The following is a 14644-nucleotide window of genomic DNA, read 5'->3' as shown; positions in this document are numbered from 1 at the left end:
ATGATACAAAGGTTGGTGGTGTTGTGGACAGCGAGGAAGATTATCAAAACTTACAGGGTGATATAGAACAGTTAGAAGAGTGGGCTAGAAGATGGCAGATGGAGTTTAAAACTGATAATTGAGAGGTGCTACATTTTGGTAGGATTAATCAAAATAGGGCATACACATTAAATGGTGGATAATTGAGGAGTGCATTGGAACAAAGGGATTTAGGAATCAAGGTACATAATTCTCCGAAAGTTGAATCACGTGGATAGGGTGGTGAAGAAGGCATTTAGTATGTTGGCTTTCATAAATCAGAGTATAGTTCACAGGAGCTGAGATGTTGCAATTGTATAAGGCATTTGTGAGGCCAAATTTGGAATATTGTGTGCAGTTTAGGTCACCAAATTACAGGAAGCATATAAACAGTATAGAGAGAGTGCAGAGGAGGTTTACAAGAATGTTGCCTAGGTTTCAGTGTTTGAGTTACAGGGAAAGGTTGAACAGGCTGGGACTTTATTCTCTGGAGCGTAGAAGGTTGAGGGGTGATTTGATAGAGGTATTCAAAATTATAAGGGGGACAGATAGAGTCAATGTGGATAGGCTTTTTCCACTGGGAGTGGAGGAGATTCAAACAAGAGGGCATGGATTAAGAGTAAAAGGGAAAAAGTTTAAGGAAAATATAAGGGGGAATTTCTTCATGCAGAGGATGGTGGGGGTATGGAATGAACTTCCGACAGTGGTGTTAGAAGTGAGATCGATGTTAATATTCAAGGAAAGGTTAGATAGGTATATGGATGGGAGAGGTGTGGAGGGTTATGGGCCAAATGCTGGACTAGGTGGGAGAAGATGTTGAGCATGGACGAGTAGGGTCAAACTGGGCTGTTACTGTGCTATAAATGGGTTGTATGTGCAATTTGAGGTTTGTTAAATTTTGCAGACTTGGCAGAAAGATCCTGCTGGTTCCCAAAGTTCTTCAACAGTGTGACATTCTCCCCAGCATGTCTGAATCTGTTATATATTCACTGATGGAGATTGATCACCATCATTCATCATCAATATCAAGCTTTCTACAAAGTGAACTAGACGAAGTCATCATTTTTCACGCTGCACTGACCAAGAACCAGTTAATCTAGAAAATGAATCTATCACATCATGATTTATGACATCTTTTTTTCCCCGATTGCAGTAAAATAAAGTTTTGATTCTGGTTACCTGAATTTTAATTAAATTTCTCCAAGTTGATTTGAAAACACTTTTTTCTCAAATTCAGGAATGGAAACAAAATTTCTGGAGTTCTGAACATCGCTGTTCCAAACTTCCTGGCAAATGCTGTGAATCATGAGCTGGAAAGCAGAGAAAGACTCGGGGAAAATTACAATCCCAAGGGAACTCTGCAAATTGCAATTCACAAATGTACTGGAAAAACTCAGCAGGTCACACAGCACCCATTGGAAGTAAAGGGCAACCAGTGTTTCAGGCCTGGGGCTCTTCGTCAGGTATAAGTGATCCCAACCCTGCAGAAGTTCTTCATTGTCTCCTGTGGTTGCTCCATGACCTGCCGAGTTTATACAGTACAGTTGGGTATTGTACTTGACCCCAGAATCTGTACTTTCTGGTTTATCTCCAAATTGTTAGAGCTGTAGGCAGCTGAGTCCAAATGGGCTTCATCCTGGCATTTTAAATTAACAGGCTAGTGAGGTAACTTGATGTATTGTTTTTAATTTTGCAAAATTCCCCAGTTGCATGGAAAGTCACCAGTACATGAGATCAGAAAACACCAATTAAAAATAAGGGAGATACAGAAAGCAGCAAATTACGGGCAAGTTAGCTTAACTTCAGTTAAAGGAAAAATGCTACAAGGAACTCAGTTGACCGAGGCTTCTTTGACAGCACTTCCAAAATCCATAGCCACCATCCAGCAAGTGCATGGAAAACAGCACCAAATGCAGATTCACCTCTGAGATGCACAGCAGCAGGACATTGGTCTGAGTCTCAATCCTGAATCTCTCTCCCCAATCACATTGCAGAGCCACCTTCGCCAAAAATAAAACATGCAGCCGTTCAAGAAGGTGGCTCACCGTCACCTTCTCAAGGGTAACCAGGATGAACTGTTGCACGACTTTTGGCAAAATCAGCAAGCCTTCCCAGTAATGCCCAGGATCCCAAGACTTTTTTTTAAGAAAACCTGAAGGTGGAGGAGAAGAGGGATTTCTTCAGTGAGAGTCCTGTATCTTTGGGATACTCTGCCCAGAGCCTCCGAGACGAAATCACTGAATATGTACAAGGCCTTCGAAGAAAGAGTTTTGGATTATAGGGGGATCTAGGATCACAGGTATCAGGAAATGGAGTGAGGCCAACATGAGACCAGCAGTAATTTTATGTCCAAGGGGCAACAGGCTTGAGGGGCTGTTGAAATTACCTTTTATATTCCCATAGGCAGTGAGAATGCTGAACGACAAAGGAATTCCTTGCATTAACCATCCGAGATTCTCATATTTCCTAAACATCATTTATTTATTTGTATATGAATACTTGCCCTGCATGTGTATTGTTTATCTGTATGTGTGTTATGTCTGGTTGTGTATCTGCTTGTTTTGCCCTGAGGACCAGAGAACGCTGTTCAATCGGGCTGTACTTTGCAATCAGATGACAATAAACTTGACTTGATCTTTTACTGCATTAAATCAATCCCTTAATCTCAGGTTTTAATCATCTATTTACCTGAATTTCTCTCTGAGCAAAGATGCTTTGCAGCTAAAAAGGACCTGATATCACAAAGCCTTGAACTGGACAACTCTTTCATGGTCGAGAGGACTGGCCAGACAGCTGATTGACAGAGCAAGCAGAAGTTGGAGACACCTGTGCCTGTCTGTAGTCTGAGCTGGAACTCACTGCAGCCTTTTCAATTCCCATCACCATTCCCACAAATACATATCTGTCCTCGGCCTCATTCATTGCCAGGTGGAGGCCTAAAGTAAATTTGAGGGACAGCACATCATATTCCTTCCAGATAGCCTTAAATCAAATGACATGAATGTTAATTTTACTAAATTTTGGTAAACATCCCTCCCCTGATCTGAATCCATTGTTTTCATCTCTTCTTCAGCTACTCAAGCTGGTACTTCAAACCCTCCAACTTCTTTCCCTTGACCTGACTCTGCTTTTCCCACCTTGTAGTGATATGATTATGTGTACTGGCTGGCCCACCCTCCGGGTGTCTTCCTGCCTTGGCTCCTCCCTTAGTCCTGCCCATGTGACCCTGGGCCATAAAGGTCAAGTCCCCTCTCCTTCATGCTCATTTCCTAGCCTTGGACCCAGGCCAGCAGTCTCTAGTACAATAAAGCCTATCGTTCCCCTTAGTCTTTGTCTGTGTCATTATTGGGGCTACTGATAGCGCCCAACACACCTTCTGGCCAATACCCTATCATCTCTTAATCCCTCCCCAGCTGCTTCCCCACTCCTTCCCACTTTAGTTTCAGTAAAGGGTCCCAACCTCAAACATTGGCTGACCATTTCTACCCCCAGGTGCTGCCTGTGGCTTTGAGCCCTTCCAATTCTCATCGTCTTGCTCAAGATTCCAGCACCTCTTGAGAGACTCAAAGATGTGCAGATTTGGCATTGACAGTGTCTGGGTCAGCTAGATGGCCTGGCCTTTTGCCTCTTATCTGATCAAGATGCAAACTGATCAGGTTGACTCTTGGCTTCTTTCTCAGGCTCAGGTCCTGTCCATGGCCGGCAGAGGCAGAGAGGCTGAGAGGCTCATCAACCAGGTGGCAAGCGAGAGGGCCGACTGCCTGGAGTGTCATCGCCTCTTGTCCGTTATTCACAGTAAAAGGGGCGATCTGAAAGAGGTGAGGATCATCATTTAATGGTGCAAGCTCTCAGCATTTAGCTCATTAAGCGAGATGAACGTCATCTGCAGGGATTTTGAGGTTCTCATTTGAGTGTGGTTTGCAGCATGAAAGTAGACCTCTTCTCCACTATTGGTGATGGTCATTCTTCATGAGACCACATCATTTTCTTTTTTGCATCCTAATGGACCTTCCTATAGTTCCATCCATGCCATTTACCTCAATCACCCCTCAAGGTGCCTGGTTCCATGCACCCAGCATATTGGAGCAAAGAAATAACTCTCATGATCCTTCTATCCCCAGAAAGAAACATTAGCTGTAATATTCTGCTGTTCTTTATGACCCGAGGAATGAAAGCTATGGTACAAAGCTTGGCCTGGACCATTTAAGGGGAAGAAATTCAGCCAGTGCCCTGCTTGCTATCCAGCGACCGCCCACTTAAGTCTGTACATTTGAGTTTTAGCTGGGGCAGGAATACTGTGTTACTCCTTCCATGGCCGAACAGCTTGCAAATGCTTGTGGTCAGTCTGATTGTCATTGATCAGAAGCCATGATTTGAGTTAGATGCAGAAGTATTTGGAACTCCTAATCCTATTTGAAAGTGGGGGGGGGGGGGGGGGGTGGAAACTGAGTGAAAAATATAGCTCTGCCTTGTACTGAGTCAGGAAATGCTCGATATTCACCAAATGGTAAGAAATGGATGTCTTTACAAATTTGCGTTCTCATCCAAGTATGTGTCTTTGTGTCTTGATCTGTTCTATTGTGCATGTGTGTGTCTTTGAAGATATCTCCTTATGCACCTGTGCTTATGCATACCACCTCCTGCATGTGCAACAACCTATGTATATTTGTCTATCTGCTCTTATCTGTGTCTCTGCATTTGTCAATGGTAATGCATCTGTTCGAGTGGTTGTCGTTGCATGTCTGTGTCAAAGCAGTTTTTCCCTGCAGCTATCGGGCTCCTGAATGAACCAACAGCAATGCTGCCCATGCTTTGCACAAATTGATCTTTTTATTTATTGCAGTTCACACTCTGTAATTGTGCCCTTGTCCTACTGTATATTGCTGTATGTATGTTGAAGTTAACCTGTTAGACTGCTTGTGCAAGTACACCTCACTGTACTAGATATAGGGCAGTGGTTCTCAACCTTTATCTTTCCACTCACATCCCACTTTAAGTCATCCCTATGCCATCTGTGATTAGTAAGGGATGACTTAAGGTGGAATGTGAGTGGGAAGGGAAGGATGAGAATCAGTGCTCTAGACCCAATTGTTACTGAAATATTTTGCTTGAGAAAGATTGTCAGGGGCCCATTTCCTTTGGAGTTCTGAAACCGTGCACATAATGAGTCAATGGGGTACAATTAAAACATTGGTTTTCAAACCTTTTTCTTTCCACCCATATACTACCTTAAGCCATCCCTTACTAATCACAGAACACCTGTGGCATAGGGAATACTTAAAGTGGTGTGAGAGTGGAAAGAAAAAGGTTTAGAACCATTGGTATAATGTGACAAATAAACTTCATCTTCTGTGTTGCAGTAACCGTGTGAGTTATTCATCTGTTTTTGCATGCATCAATTTACGTAGCATGCATCCACACTGTTTTACTATGCATGTGTGCCTGTATGTATTTTTGCACGCATTTGTGTGTGAATGTATGCTTCTGAATATGTTCTCAAGTTTCACGTACGTGTGTGCCTCTGTCTTTGGATTCTTTATTGCACAGAATTTGTTTTTTCAATTAATCAAAGATCACTGATCAGAAAGGAATGCTCACAATCTCTCTCCCTTTTGCATTAGGCACTTGACGCTGTGAGAAAAGCTGTCCAAATGAAGCCCAAAGACCCAAAAGTCCTTGCAGAACTTTATTTTTCTGAAGGGAATCTTCTGAGGGAGCTAAATAAGCTGGATGTGGCTTTTGAGGTGCATAGTTTACTGAACTCAAAATATTAGCCTTGTCATTGACACCTTGAAATAAATTAAAATGAATGAATGAACACTAATAACATCATGGAACATGAAGTTATAAGGAACACATTCTGCAGGTATTGCTAAAAGAAGTCATTTGTATTTTTATCACCTTGGATCACCCAAACTTCTCCAAAGCTAGTGAAGTGCTTTTAGACATGCAGCTGGGGAATAAAATCATCATATTTTTAAGGTGCAGAAGGACTCTATTCGATCCATTATGTTTGCACAAGCTTCCTCTAGTGCATTCTATTCAACCTTATTCCCCTTCTGCACAGCTTTGCAAATTCTTTCTGTGCAAGTGCCTGTATAATTCCTCCTTGAGTGATTCAGCTCCTCCCTCACCACCCACCCCGCAAAAAACTTGCAGGCAGCGAGTTCCAGATTTTCACTTCACTCCTCATGTATCCTTTTTTTTTCCTGCCCATCCCTATAAATATGTGTCTACAGATGATTGAATTATCTGGGTACAAAATCCCTGTGTTTACCCCAAATAAATGATCAACTCTCTCTAATTTCTTCATCCCTGAAACCTTTGGTAAATCTCATCTGTCCCCGATACAGACCTCCCCCTTTACTTTTCAGTCATCACTGTAAATTTAAGAATTTTAAAAAATCCAGTTCGTTTTAGACTTTCAAACAACAATTTAAAAAAAATCCAGTTCATTTTAGACTTTCAAAGAGGAGCGAGTTAAATGACTCTGTAGTTTGACTTGAGAGAAAAGTGTCGGCATAGGAGACTCCTTTGCCAAGTAAAATGGTGCCATGGATTCCCACCTGCATAGCTATGAGGGTAGTGTGGGCATCATTTAGCATCTCCTTCAAGAAATGGTACCTGCAGATGTGCATTATATGATAGCAACATTAGAGTGTCAGCCTGGATGCATTCTAAAATTCCTTGGATAGGGCTAGAACTCGCCCCTTTATTTAGAGGTACAAAAGCTGTCCGGAACCTGGCATCAACACTTCATTGAAGAAAAATTTCAAAATAGAACTTGTGGGGGAGCTCTGTGGGTTGAGCAATGTCAGTGGGGAAAAAAGGGAATGTTGACATTTTGGGTCAAAACCCTTCATCAAGACATTGAAGAATTATTGCCTTGATTTGCAAGGGAAACTCCCTGAATTAGCCATTAACCCAATGATGGTTGGTTGACTGCTCCATTGAGATAAGAACCCTTCACAGTCCTGGTCAGCCTCACAGCAGGAATAACATAACATAACATAACAATTACAGCACGGAAACAGGCCATTAGGCCCTTCTAGTCCGCACCGAACCAAACACCCTTTTCTAGTCCCACCTCCCTGCACAATGCCCATAACCCTCCATCTTCTTCTCATCCATATACCTGTCCAACCTTTTCTTAAATAATACAATTGACTCCGCCGCCACTATTTCTCCCGGAAGATCATTCCACACGGCTACCACTCTCTGAGTAAAGAAGTTCCCCCTCATGTTACCTCTAAACCTCTGCCCCTTAATTCTTAACTCATGTCCTCTTGTTTTAATCTTTCCTCCTCTTAACGGAAATAGTCTATCCACATCCACTCTGTCTATCCCTTTCATAATCTTAAATACTTCTATCAAATCCCCTCTCAACCTTTTACGCTCCAAAGAATAAAGACCTAATCTGTCCAATCTCTCCCTATACTCTAGATACTTAAACCCAGGTAACATTCTGGTAAACCTTCTCTGCACTCTCTCCACTCTGTTTATATCCTTCCTATAATTAGGCGACCAGAACTGCACACAGAACTCCAAATTAGGCCGCACCAACGTCTTATACAATCTCAACATCACCTCCAAACTCCTATATTCCATGCAATGATTGATAAAGGCCAGCATACTAAAAGCCTTTTTCACCACCCTATTCACGTGAGTTTCTACCTTCAGGGAACGATGTACCGTCACTCCTAAATCTTTCTGCTCTTCTGTATTCCTCAATGCTCTCCCATTTACCACGTATGCCCTATTCTGATTCTTCTTACCAAAATGAAGCACCTCACACTTATCAGCATTAAATTCCATCTGCCATTTTTCAGCCCACTTTTCTAAGCAGCCAAAATTCCTCTGCAATCCTTGAAAACCTTCTTCATTATCCACTATTCCACCTATCTTAGTATCATCTGCATATTTACTAATCCAATTCACCACCCCATCATCTAGATCATTAATGTATATAACGAACAACAATGGGCCCAATACAGATCCTTGAGGCACACCACTGGTCACCGGCCTCCAACCTGACAGACAATTATCCACTACCACTCTCTGGCCTCTCCCTTTCAGCCAATGTTCAATCCATTTGACTATCTCAAAATTTATACCTAAAGACTGCACCTTCCTAACTAACCTTCCATGTGGTACCTTATCGAAGGCCTTACTGAAGTCCATATAGACAGCATCCTCTGCGCTACCCTCATCCACATTCCTAGTCACCTCTTCAAGAAATTCAATCAGATTGGTCAAACATGACCTTCCTCCCACAAATCCATGTTGAGTGCTCCTGATCAGACCCTGTCTATCCAGATGTTTATAAGTACTATCTCTAAGAATTTTCTCCATTAATTTACCTACCACAGACATCAAACTTACAGGCCGATAGTTGCCAGGCTTCCTCCTTGAACCCTTTTTAAATAACGGAACCACATGCGCAATGCGCCAATCCTCCGGCACTATCCCCATATCTAATGACATTTGGAAAATTACCGCCAGAGCCTCTGCTATTTCCTCCTTCACTTCTGTCAATGTCCTGGGGAAGATCCCGTCTGGTCCCGGAGACTTATCCACCTTTATATTCTTCAAAAGCCTTAAAACTACACCTTTTGTAATCTCTATATTCCCCATATTTACCCAATTTGCTTTTTTTATCTCACATCTCCCAATATCCTTCTCCTTAGTGAATACCGAAGAAAAGAAACTGTTCAATATCTCCCCCATTTCTCTAGGCTCCACACACAGTTTTCTGCTCTGATTTTCTAAGGGACCAATTTTGCTCTAGCTTTCCTCTTACCATTAACATATTTGTAGAACTCTTTTGGATTAGTTTTCACCCTGCTTGCCATAGTTTTCTCGTACCTTCTTTTAGCTTTCCTAATTCCTCTCTTAAGATTCCTCTTACATTCAATGTATCTTTCAAACATCTCCTTAACTCCATGCTTCTTATATCTAATGTACGCCTCCCTTTTTCTTCGAACCAAGTTTCCAATATTCCTTGAAAACCATGGCTCTCTCAAACCTTTTGCCCCTCCTTTTAAGAGTGGGTGGAGTGGCTTGGATCCACTTGTGATGCCCCATGCAACCCAATGGCTCCTTCTTCACTGAGGCACAATGTTTTGAGTAGATGGGTAGGGTGACACTGCAGATGGGGTTAGAGCAGTGGTTCTCAATCTTTTTCTTTCCACTCACATATCATTTTAAGTATTCCCTAGGCCATCGGTTCTCTGTGATTAGTAAGGGATGGCTTAAGGTAAGATGTGAGTGGGAAGGGAAGGTTGAGAATCACTGCTCTAGACCCAAATGTCACTGAAATATTTTGCTTGAGAAAAATTGTCATTGGCCCATTTCCTTTAGAGTTTTGAAACCATGCACATAACGAGTCAATGAGGTCCAACATGGGTTTCAAACTTTTTCTTTCCATCCACATCCCACCTTAAGCAATCCCTTACTAATCACAGAGCCCCTATGACATAGGGAATACTGAAAGTGGGATGTGAGTGGAACGAAGACGGTTGAGAGCCACTGGGTTAGCGAGCGAGCGAGAGAGAGAAAGCAAGTGGAATTTAATCAGCAGGTCCCCAGTCACTCACCTGTTCTCCCTTTGGACCTATGGGAAAGTGGTATTGATTTCACCAGCTGGTTTGATCAATCTCGCATGTTCATCATGCCCAGGGAGGGTTTCAGAACATGTCCTTTTGTTGAACTTCTATCTGTGTTTCTGAAACATTTTTTTCCCTTTATTTTGAACACCCAGAGCTACAAACAAGCAGTAGAACTGAGTCCAAATCTATCTCAGGCTTGGATGAACATGGGTGGAATTCGGCACATGAAGGTCAGTGAAGAATACCCTGCTTCTCAATGTTACCTCATCATCTCTGCGATGAGAGCATGGGTAGAGAGAGAATGTTTCCACCTGTGGGAAAGAGTATAACGAGAGCCCATAAGCTAGTCACAAAGAAATCCGGAGGGAAGTTTAAAATAAACTTCTTGGGAAAGGTGAGATTGTGGAATTGCCTCCCATATGGAATGACCTCGGTGGATAATGTCCACGCTTTATCAGGGGTGATTCGATAACAAGATGTAGAACAGAAAACCGCGTAGCACTAATGCATCCATGGCCCATCCCTTCGCAAGCGAAGATGAACATGGTGCCTTGTAGCTTTTCAGCTTTAGGCACAAGACTTGGAGGTGAGCGCTTGCCCAGGACAAACTCCTCCCTCTGGGTCCCACGCCACTGAGCCTGGCGGAGTGTGAGGCACGACAGCCAGAGCGACGTGGGATTGCCCCGCAGTGGTCTGTTCCAAGACCATGCTCGTTGGCCGTTGTCCTCACAGACCCTTCGCCCATTGAGTTTGCTGCTGCAGACTGCTAGGGAAACTGTTTCCCGTGTTCTGTCACAGCTGCAAGCCCCTTTCCAGGTACTGACGGCTGGATTTGAAGTCAGAGTTACCTTCTCCTAGCCTTTGAATAAAGAGGCAAAATCTGCTAATAGATTTGTGGGAAAGCTGGAAGGTGGCAAGAGTGGAATGGATGGTTTGGCAGTTTCTTTCTTGTTTAAAGCTGGAGCTGGGAAGTGAAGTGGATCACTAACTACGTGTTGCTAAGTTACAGTTGGCAACTTCTCTGCTTATGATCAGAGCATTGACTGGAGAAAAGTAGGAGCAGTTAGTCCTTTAAGCCTGCTGTGCCATTCAGTACAATGGTCACTGATCCTGCATCATAAGACCAGCGTTTTGCTTTATTCCCACTCTCTTTGATGCCGGTGTTTCGGAGTGCAATTGATCTCCTGTGGGTGGCCCTTTTTAACAGCTGTCTATGTGTCCTACCTTGCAGGGAGACTACGTTGCAGCCCGTAGCTATTACGAGAAAGCCCTGGAGCTGGTCCCAAACAGCAGGATCCTGCGGGAAAACCTCAGCAAGCTGGATCGCTTGGAGAAGAGGTTTCAGGAGGACAGGACCGAGCAAAGCCCTCGAGACCAAGGCGCAAGGTGACGAAGGAAGCTTCCTTGTAGCTTACGCGTGGCACTGCAAGAGGTGAGGGTACTTGGTTCACGCGATATCCTTGATGACTAAATCTACAATGGGAACTGTCTGGATTGATCAGGTTAAAACTGGCATTGGCCAAGACTGATAAACGACCAAAAACCTACATTCACTCCGTTGAAGGATTTCAAGCTTCTGCATTCTGGAGTTCACCTTCTCAACCTCTTTTATTTGATGATGTTGAACAGGACAAAACAACTGAATTTAATGTAGAGCTGCATTAGTCTTTCTTTCAATGGCATTGCTGCTTGGTGTGTAGCAAGCTGACAGCCTAATAGGAAAAGGAAAAGTTATCAGACCAAATATTTTAGTCAGCAATTAGCTGGAAGTGAAAGAATCCCTTGCAGATTATTTTGTTCCTGCTTCTGTCAAAGCAAGTAGACCAATAGGCTCTCCAAATGTGTTATAACTGTAGCGAGCCTTCCTTATGATTAGCATACAATGAAAACAGGGAGGGCCCATGCCAGTCAGAAAGCATTGGATATTGATTGCTGTGTCCAGTGTGTGATGATCCTCAGATCATTTTCTCTGTCAACGTGAAACATTAGGAGTGAAATTCTCAAACAAACGCCTGCGAGGTAGATCACAGAGGCACAGAAGGGCAAGTTCCATTTTAAAACGGACTCTTTCAGAGTGAGAACTTGCTTGTCTGCTTCCTGTGAAGATGTTTCCCCTGGGATAGACTTTGTTTATCTGATCCTGAGGGGCTTTGAGGCTCAGTGGGTCATGGACTTGATGTCAGCACTCAGATGGATGCCAGTGTTTGCTTCCTGTTTAATCCAGGATGAGATTAATTTACCATTAACCCAATAAATTGTTTCATTCAAGCAACATTCTGATTGGGCTCTGGAGGGACAAAAACTCTAGTATTGCTGAACATGCAGTGATCAATGAAAAACTAATGAGTCTCTCTGGGGGAACATCAACTAAAATCTTCTTCCTGATAAAGGTGATCACAATCTCTTACAGCGGCTCAACCATAATTGATATTGGCAATCTTATTACTTCTCTAATGACTTGCTGGTTTGAATTTGCTTTTGAACAGCATGCATAAAGAATCACTAATTTCAATTTGAATTAAATTGGTTCTAATTAGTGGGATAATCTACCCTCGAGGTCCTCGCTGATAATGCTGCCTGTTCATGGAGCGATCTGGTTAATGGCTAGAGATGCAACAGCATTGACCACTGTTTACCTATCTCGTTGCTCTCCAGTAATTCCCACTGGGAGAGTGCTGCGGATTTGGTTAACTGCAGTGACCCTCATTTCCTAAACTTGGAATGGACGTAAGGCAAGGTTTCCGAACAGAGCTCTGCCAGGAAAAGTGACAGCAGCTTCTTCAGGGAAAGTTGGCAGAATCTGTTTTGTTGAAAAGGGGAAAAGTTTAGTGGGCCTGGATTTATTTTGGAATAATAGGAACATTTCTCATGCAGTAGATAGATTTGTTTTCCATTCTCTCTATCAGCTCTGGGAAGATTAAAAATTAGGATCTGATGATATTCTTTATCATATGGGTTGAAACTAGAATTGCAGGCACAAATCCGACATGGCAAATGACATTGTGATTGTGAACAATGTCTGTTTGTCGACTGGCTCCTCTTCATCCTTTCCCTGGAGCCAGTCACAGGCTTTCTCCACACAAAACCCTCCGGCCAATGAAGGGCATCCCTTCTGTTCTCCTTTATCCCTGCAACTTTATCAGGAGTCAAATCAACCACTTGTACAAGGGCACGTGTTGTAACTTTAACGTTGTGATAAGGTTAAAATGGCAACAAATTGAAAAATTAATCAATTAGCAGGTGAACAAATGATTCTTGTTAGGTCACATTGAAGTCCGATGTCTTACTTAACCATACAGTCGTGATCAATGATTACTGCAAAACAATATTCAAGTATTTCTATTTTTACATAAGATGTATAATTTATTTATTAAAAAAATTAAAGCCATAATATATTTCATTCTTGCTATGCTTACACGTCTGTTTGTGTGCATGAGAAATATTAAATGCATTGACTATATTGATTTTAAATGCAAACATTTTATAAAACTGAAATGGTGAGAATCGCTACATTGGGGGCCTGAGGACAATGTGAAGGTTGTCGGACCCTAGGTGGGAACAATTCATTCTCATTTCGGACAAGACCCCACCTCCCCCATGGGTGGTGGGTCGAGGAGACTTTTCATCCCATCTATCTGGAAATGTATATCCCCTTAGTCATTGAAAGATTACAGTCTTACTCACCTCACTTGATGGCTTCTGACTTTTTCCCAGGAATGGCGTTAATTTCAAATCCATGAACTAGAAGATATTTAAAAATAAATTTATGAAAATAACGCAAAGCTGATTGTGCGGTGGTGATTGTTCAATTTGCAACAATGTGACTTAGTGATTAACTATTGATTGCCAGTGCTACTGTGTGCATTAATAATCATTTGGGATGACAGCTGGGGACACAAGAGGATGCAGAAATAACAAGAATGACACCAAAAATCCAAAGATGTTTGGCAGCTCACGAGTACGGCAATTGTGCCTGAGAAAGCAGGCTCCAAGGCCCACACTCGGTCTGAATCTCAAGTGCTGACTTTGTGGAGTTTGCACGTTCTCCCCATGACTACATGGCTTTCTGGCAGGTGTTCCAGTTTCTTCCAGCATCCCTAAAGATGTGCTGGTTGGTTCAGGTGAGAAACTTGCCTTCGAGTGGAATTAAGTGGCAGAAGAGTCAAAATTGAGGGAGGAGACTTTGCAGGGCTTCAGGGAGATCAAAAAGATTGATGGGGCTCTTGTGTTGCGATAAGTGTATACGATCAGAAGAAGATGAACAAACCTCTTGAGAAAATGTGACTTGTAACTGAAAGGATTTGACAGTTTGAAGAGAGGAAATATTTCATTCACAGGAAAGGAGCAGAACCAAAGACCCTCATTTTCACCAAAATTCCAAAAGGGTCTCTCTCTTAATATGAGGGTGGACCTCACTCCCACAGGCAGCGCCTATTATGTGCTGGAGAGATGCATTTCAGCGGAGGCTGGACATACAAAGAAGGAAGAGCGGAATAGAGGGACACATTGAAAGGCTTGGATGGGGGAAGATGGGAGAAAATTTGAGTGCATGTAATTATCCACGTAGACTAGTGCATGGCCATTCTCTGTCCTATGTATCCAGTTACATGTGCCTAATTGACCTCGCATTCCAAAATAGATGAAATATCAACTCCAGTCAATTAATTAGTCGTGTTTAATCAGTTACGATAAAAGAATTTAAACCTATTTAAAAATTGGTTAAGAAGGTAGCCAATCAAATACAAGGTAGAAAGTGTAAAATGTTTCCAAATGGCAAAACAGAATTTTTAAAAAAAAACGAGATATTAGTAAATATTGGTATTTAGAAGGGTTTGGAAGCTCTTGAACACAAACCATAGGTGCTTGCCATGCAAGGAGCAGCCCGTACCAAAGAAAATAAAGGACATGTCAGACTTCATACAACTGGTTGAAGGACCAGAATAAAGCAATCTTCTTGTACTAATGTCATTACAACTTGAATATCATATACAGTTGTTCGTCTCCTGATCTAAATGAGG

The 14644-nt window shown here is 42.4% G+C and overlaps 1 protein-coding gene across 2 annotated transcripts in view; it reads left to right on the top strand.

Moving 5' to 3' along the window:
- tmtc1 (transmembrane O-mannosyltransferase targeting cadherins 1) overlaps nt 1-13026 on the top strand; it is a 164220-nt gene extending 151194 nt beyond the window's left edge. For both annotated transcript variants that reach the window (XM_069903126.1, XM_069903127.1), the window contains exons 16-19: nt 3699-3836; nt 5640-5762; nt 9779-9856; nt 10858-13026. In XM_069903126.1, coding sequence (XP_069759227.1) covers nt 3699-3836; nt 5640-5762; nt 9779-9856; nt 10858-11016 — 498 coding nt within the window. In that variant the 3' untranslated portion in view covers nt 11017-13026. The remainder of the gene's footprint in view (nt 1-3698; nt 3837-5639; nt 5763-9778; nt 9857-10857) is intronic.
- The last annotated feature ends 1618 nt before the right edge of the window (nt 13027-14644 follow it).

This window comes from Narcine bancroftii, chromosome 11 (genome assembly GCF_036971445.1).
Source record: "Narcine bancroftii isolate sNarBan1 chromosome 11, sNarBan1.hap1, whole genome shotgun sequence".
Classification (NCBI taxonomy): Eukaryota; Metazoa; Chordata; class Chondrichthyes; order Torpediniformes; family Narcinidae; genus Narcine; species Narcine bancroftii.
The sequence above is the reverse complement of the archived record's forward strand: the minus strand, read 5'-3'. Positions and strand labels throughout refer to the sequence as shown.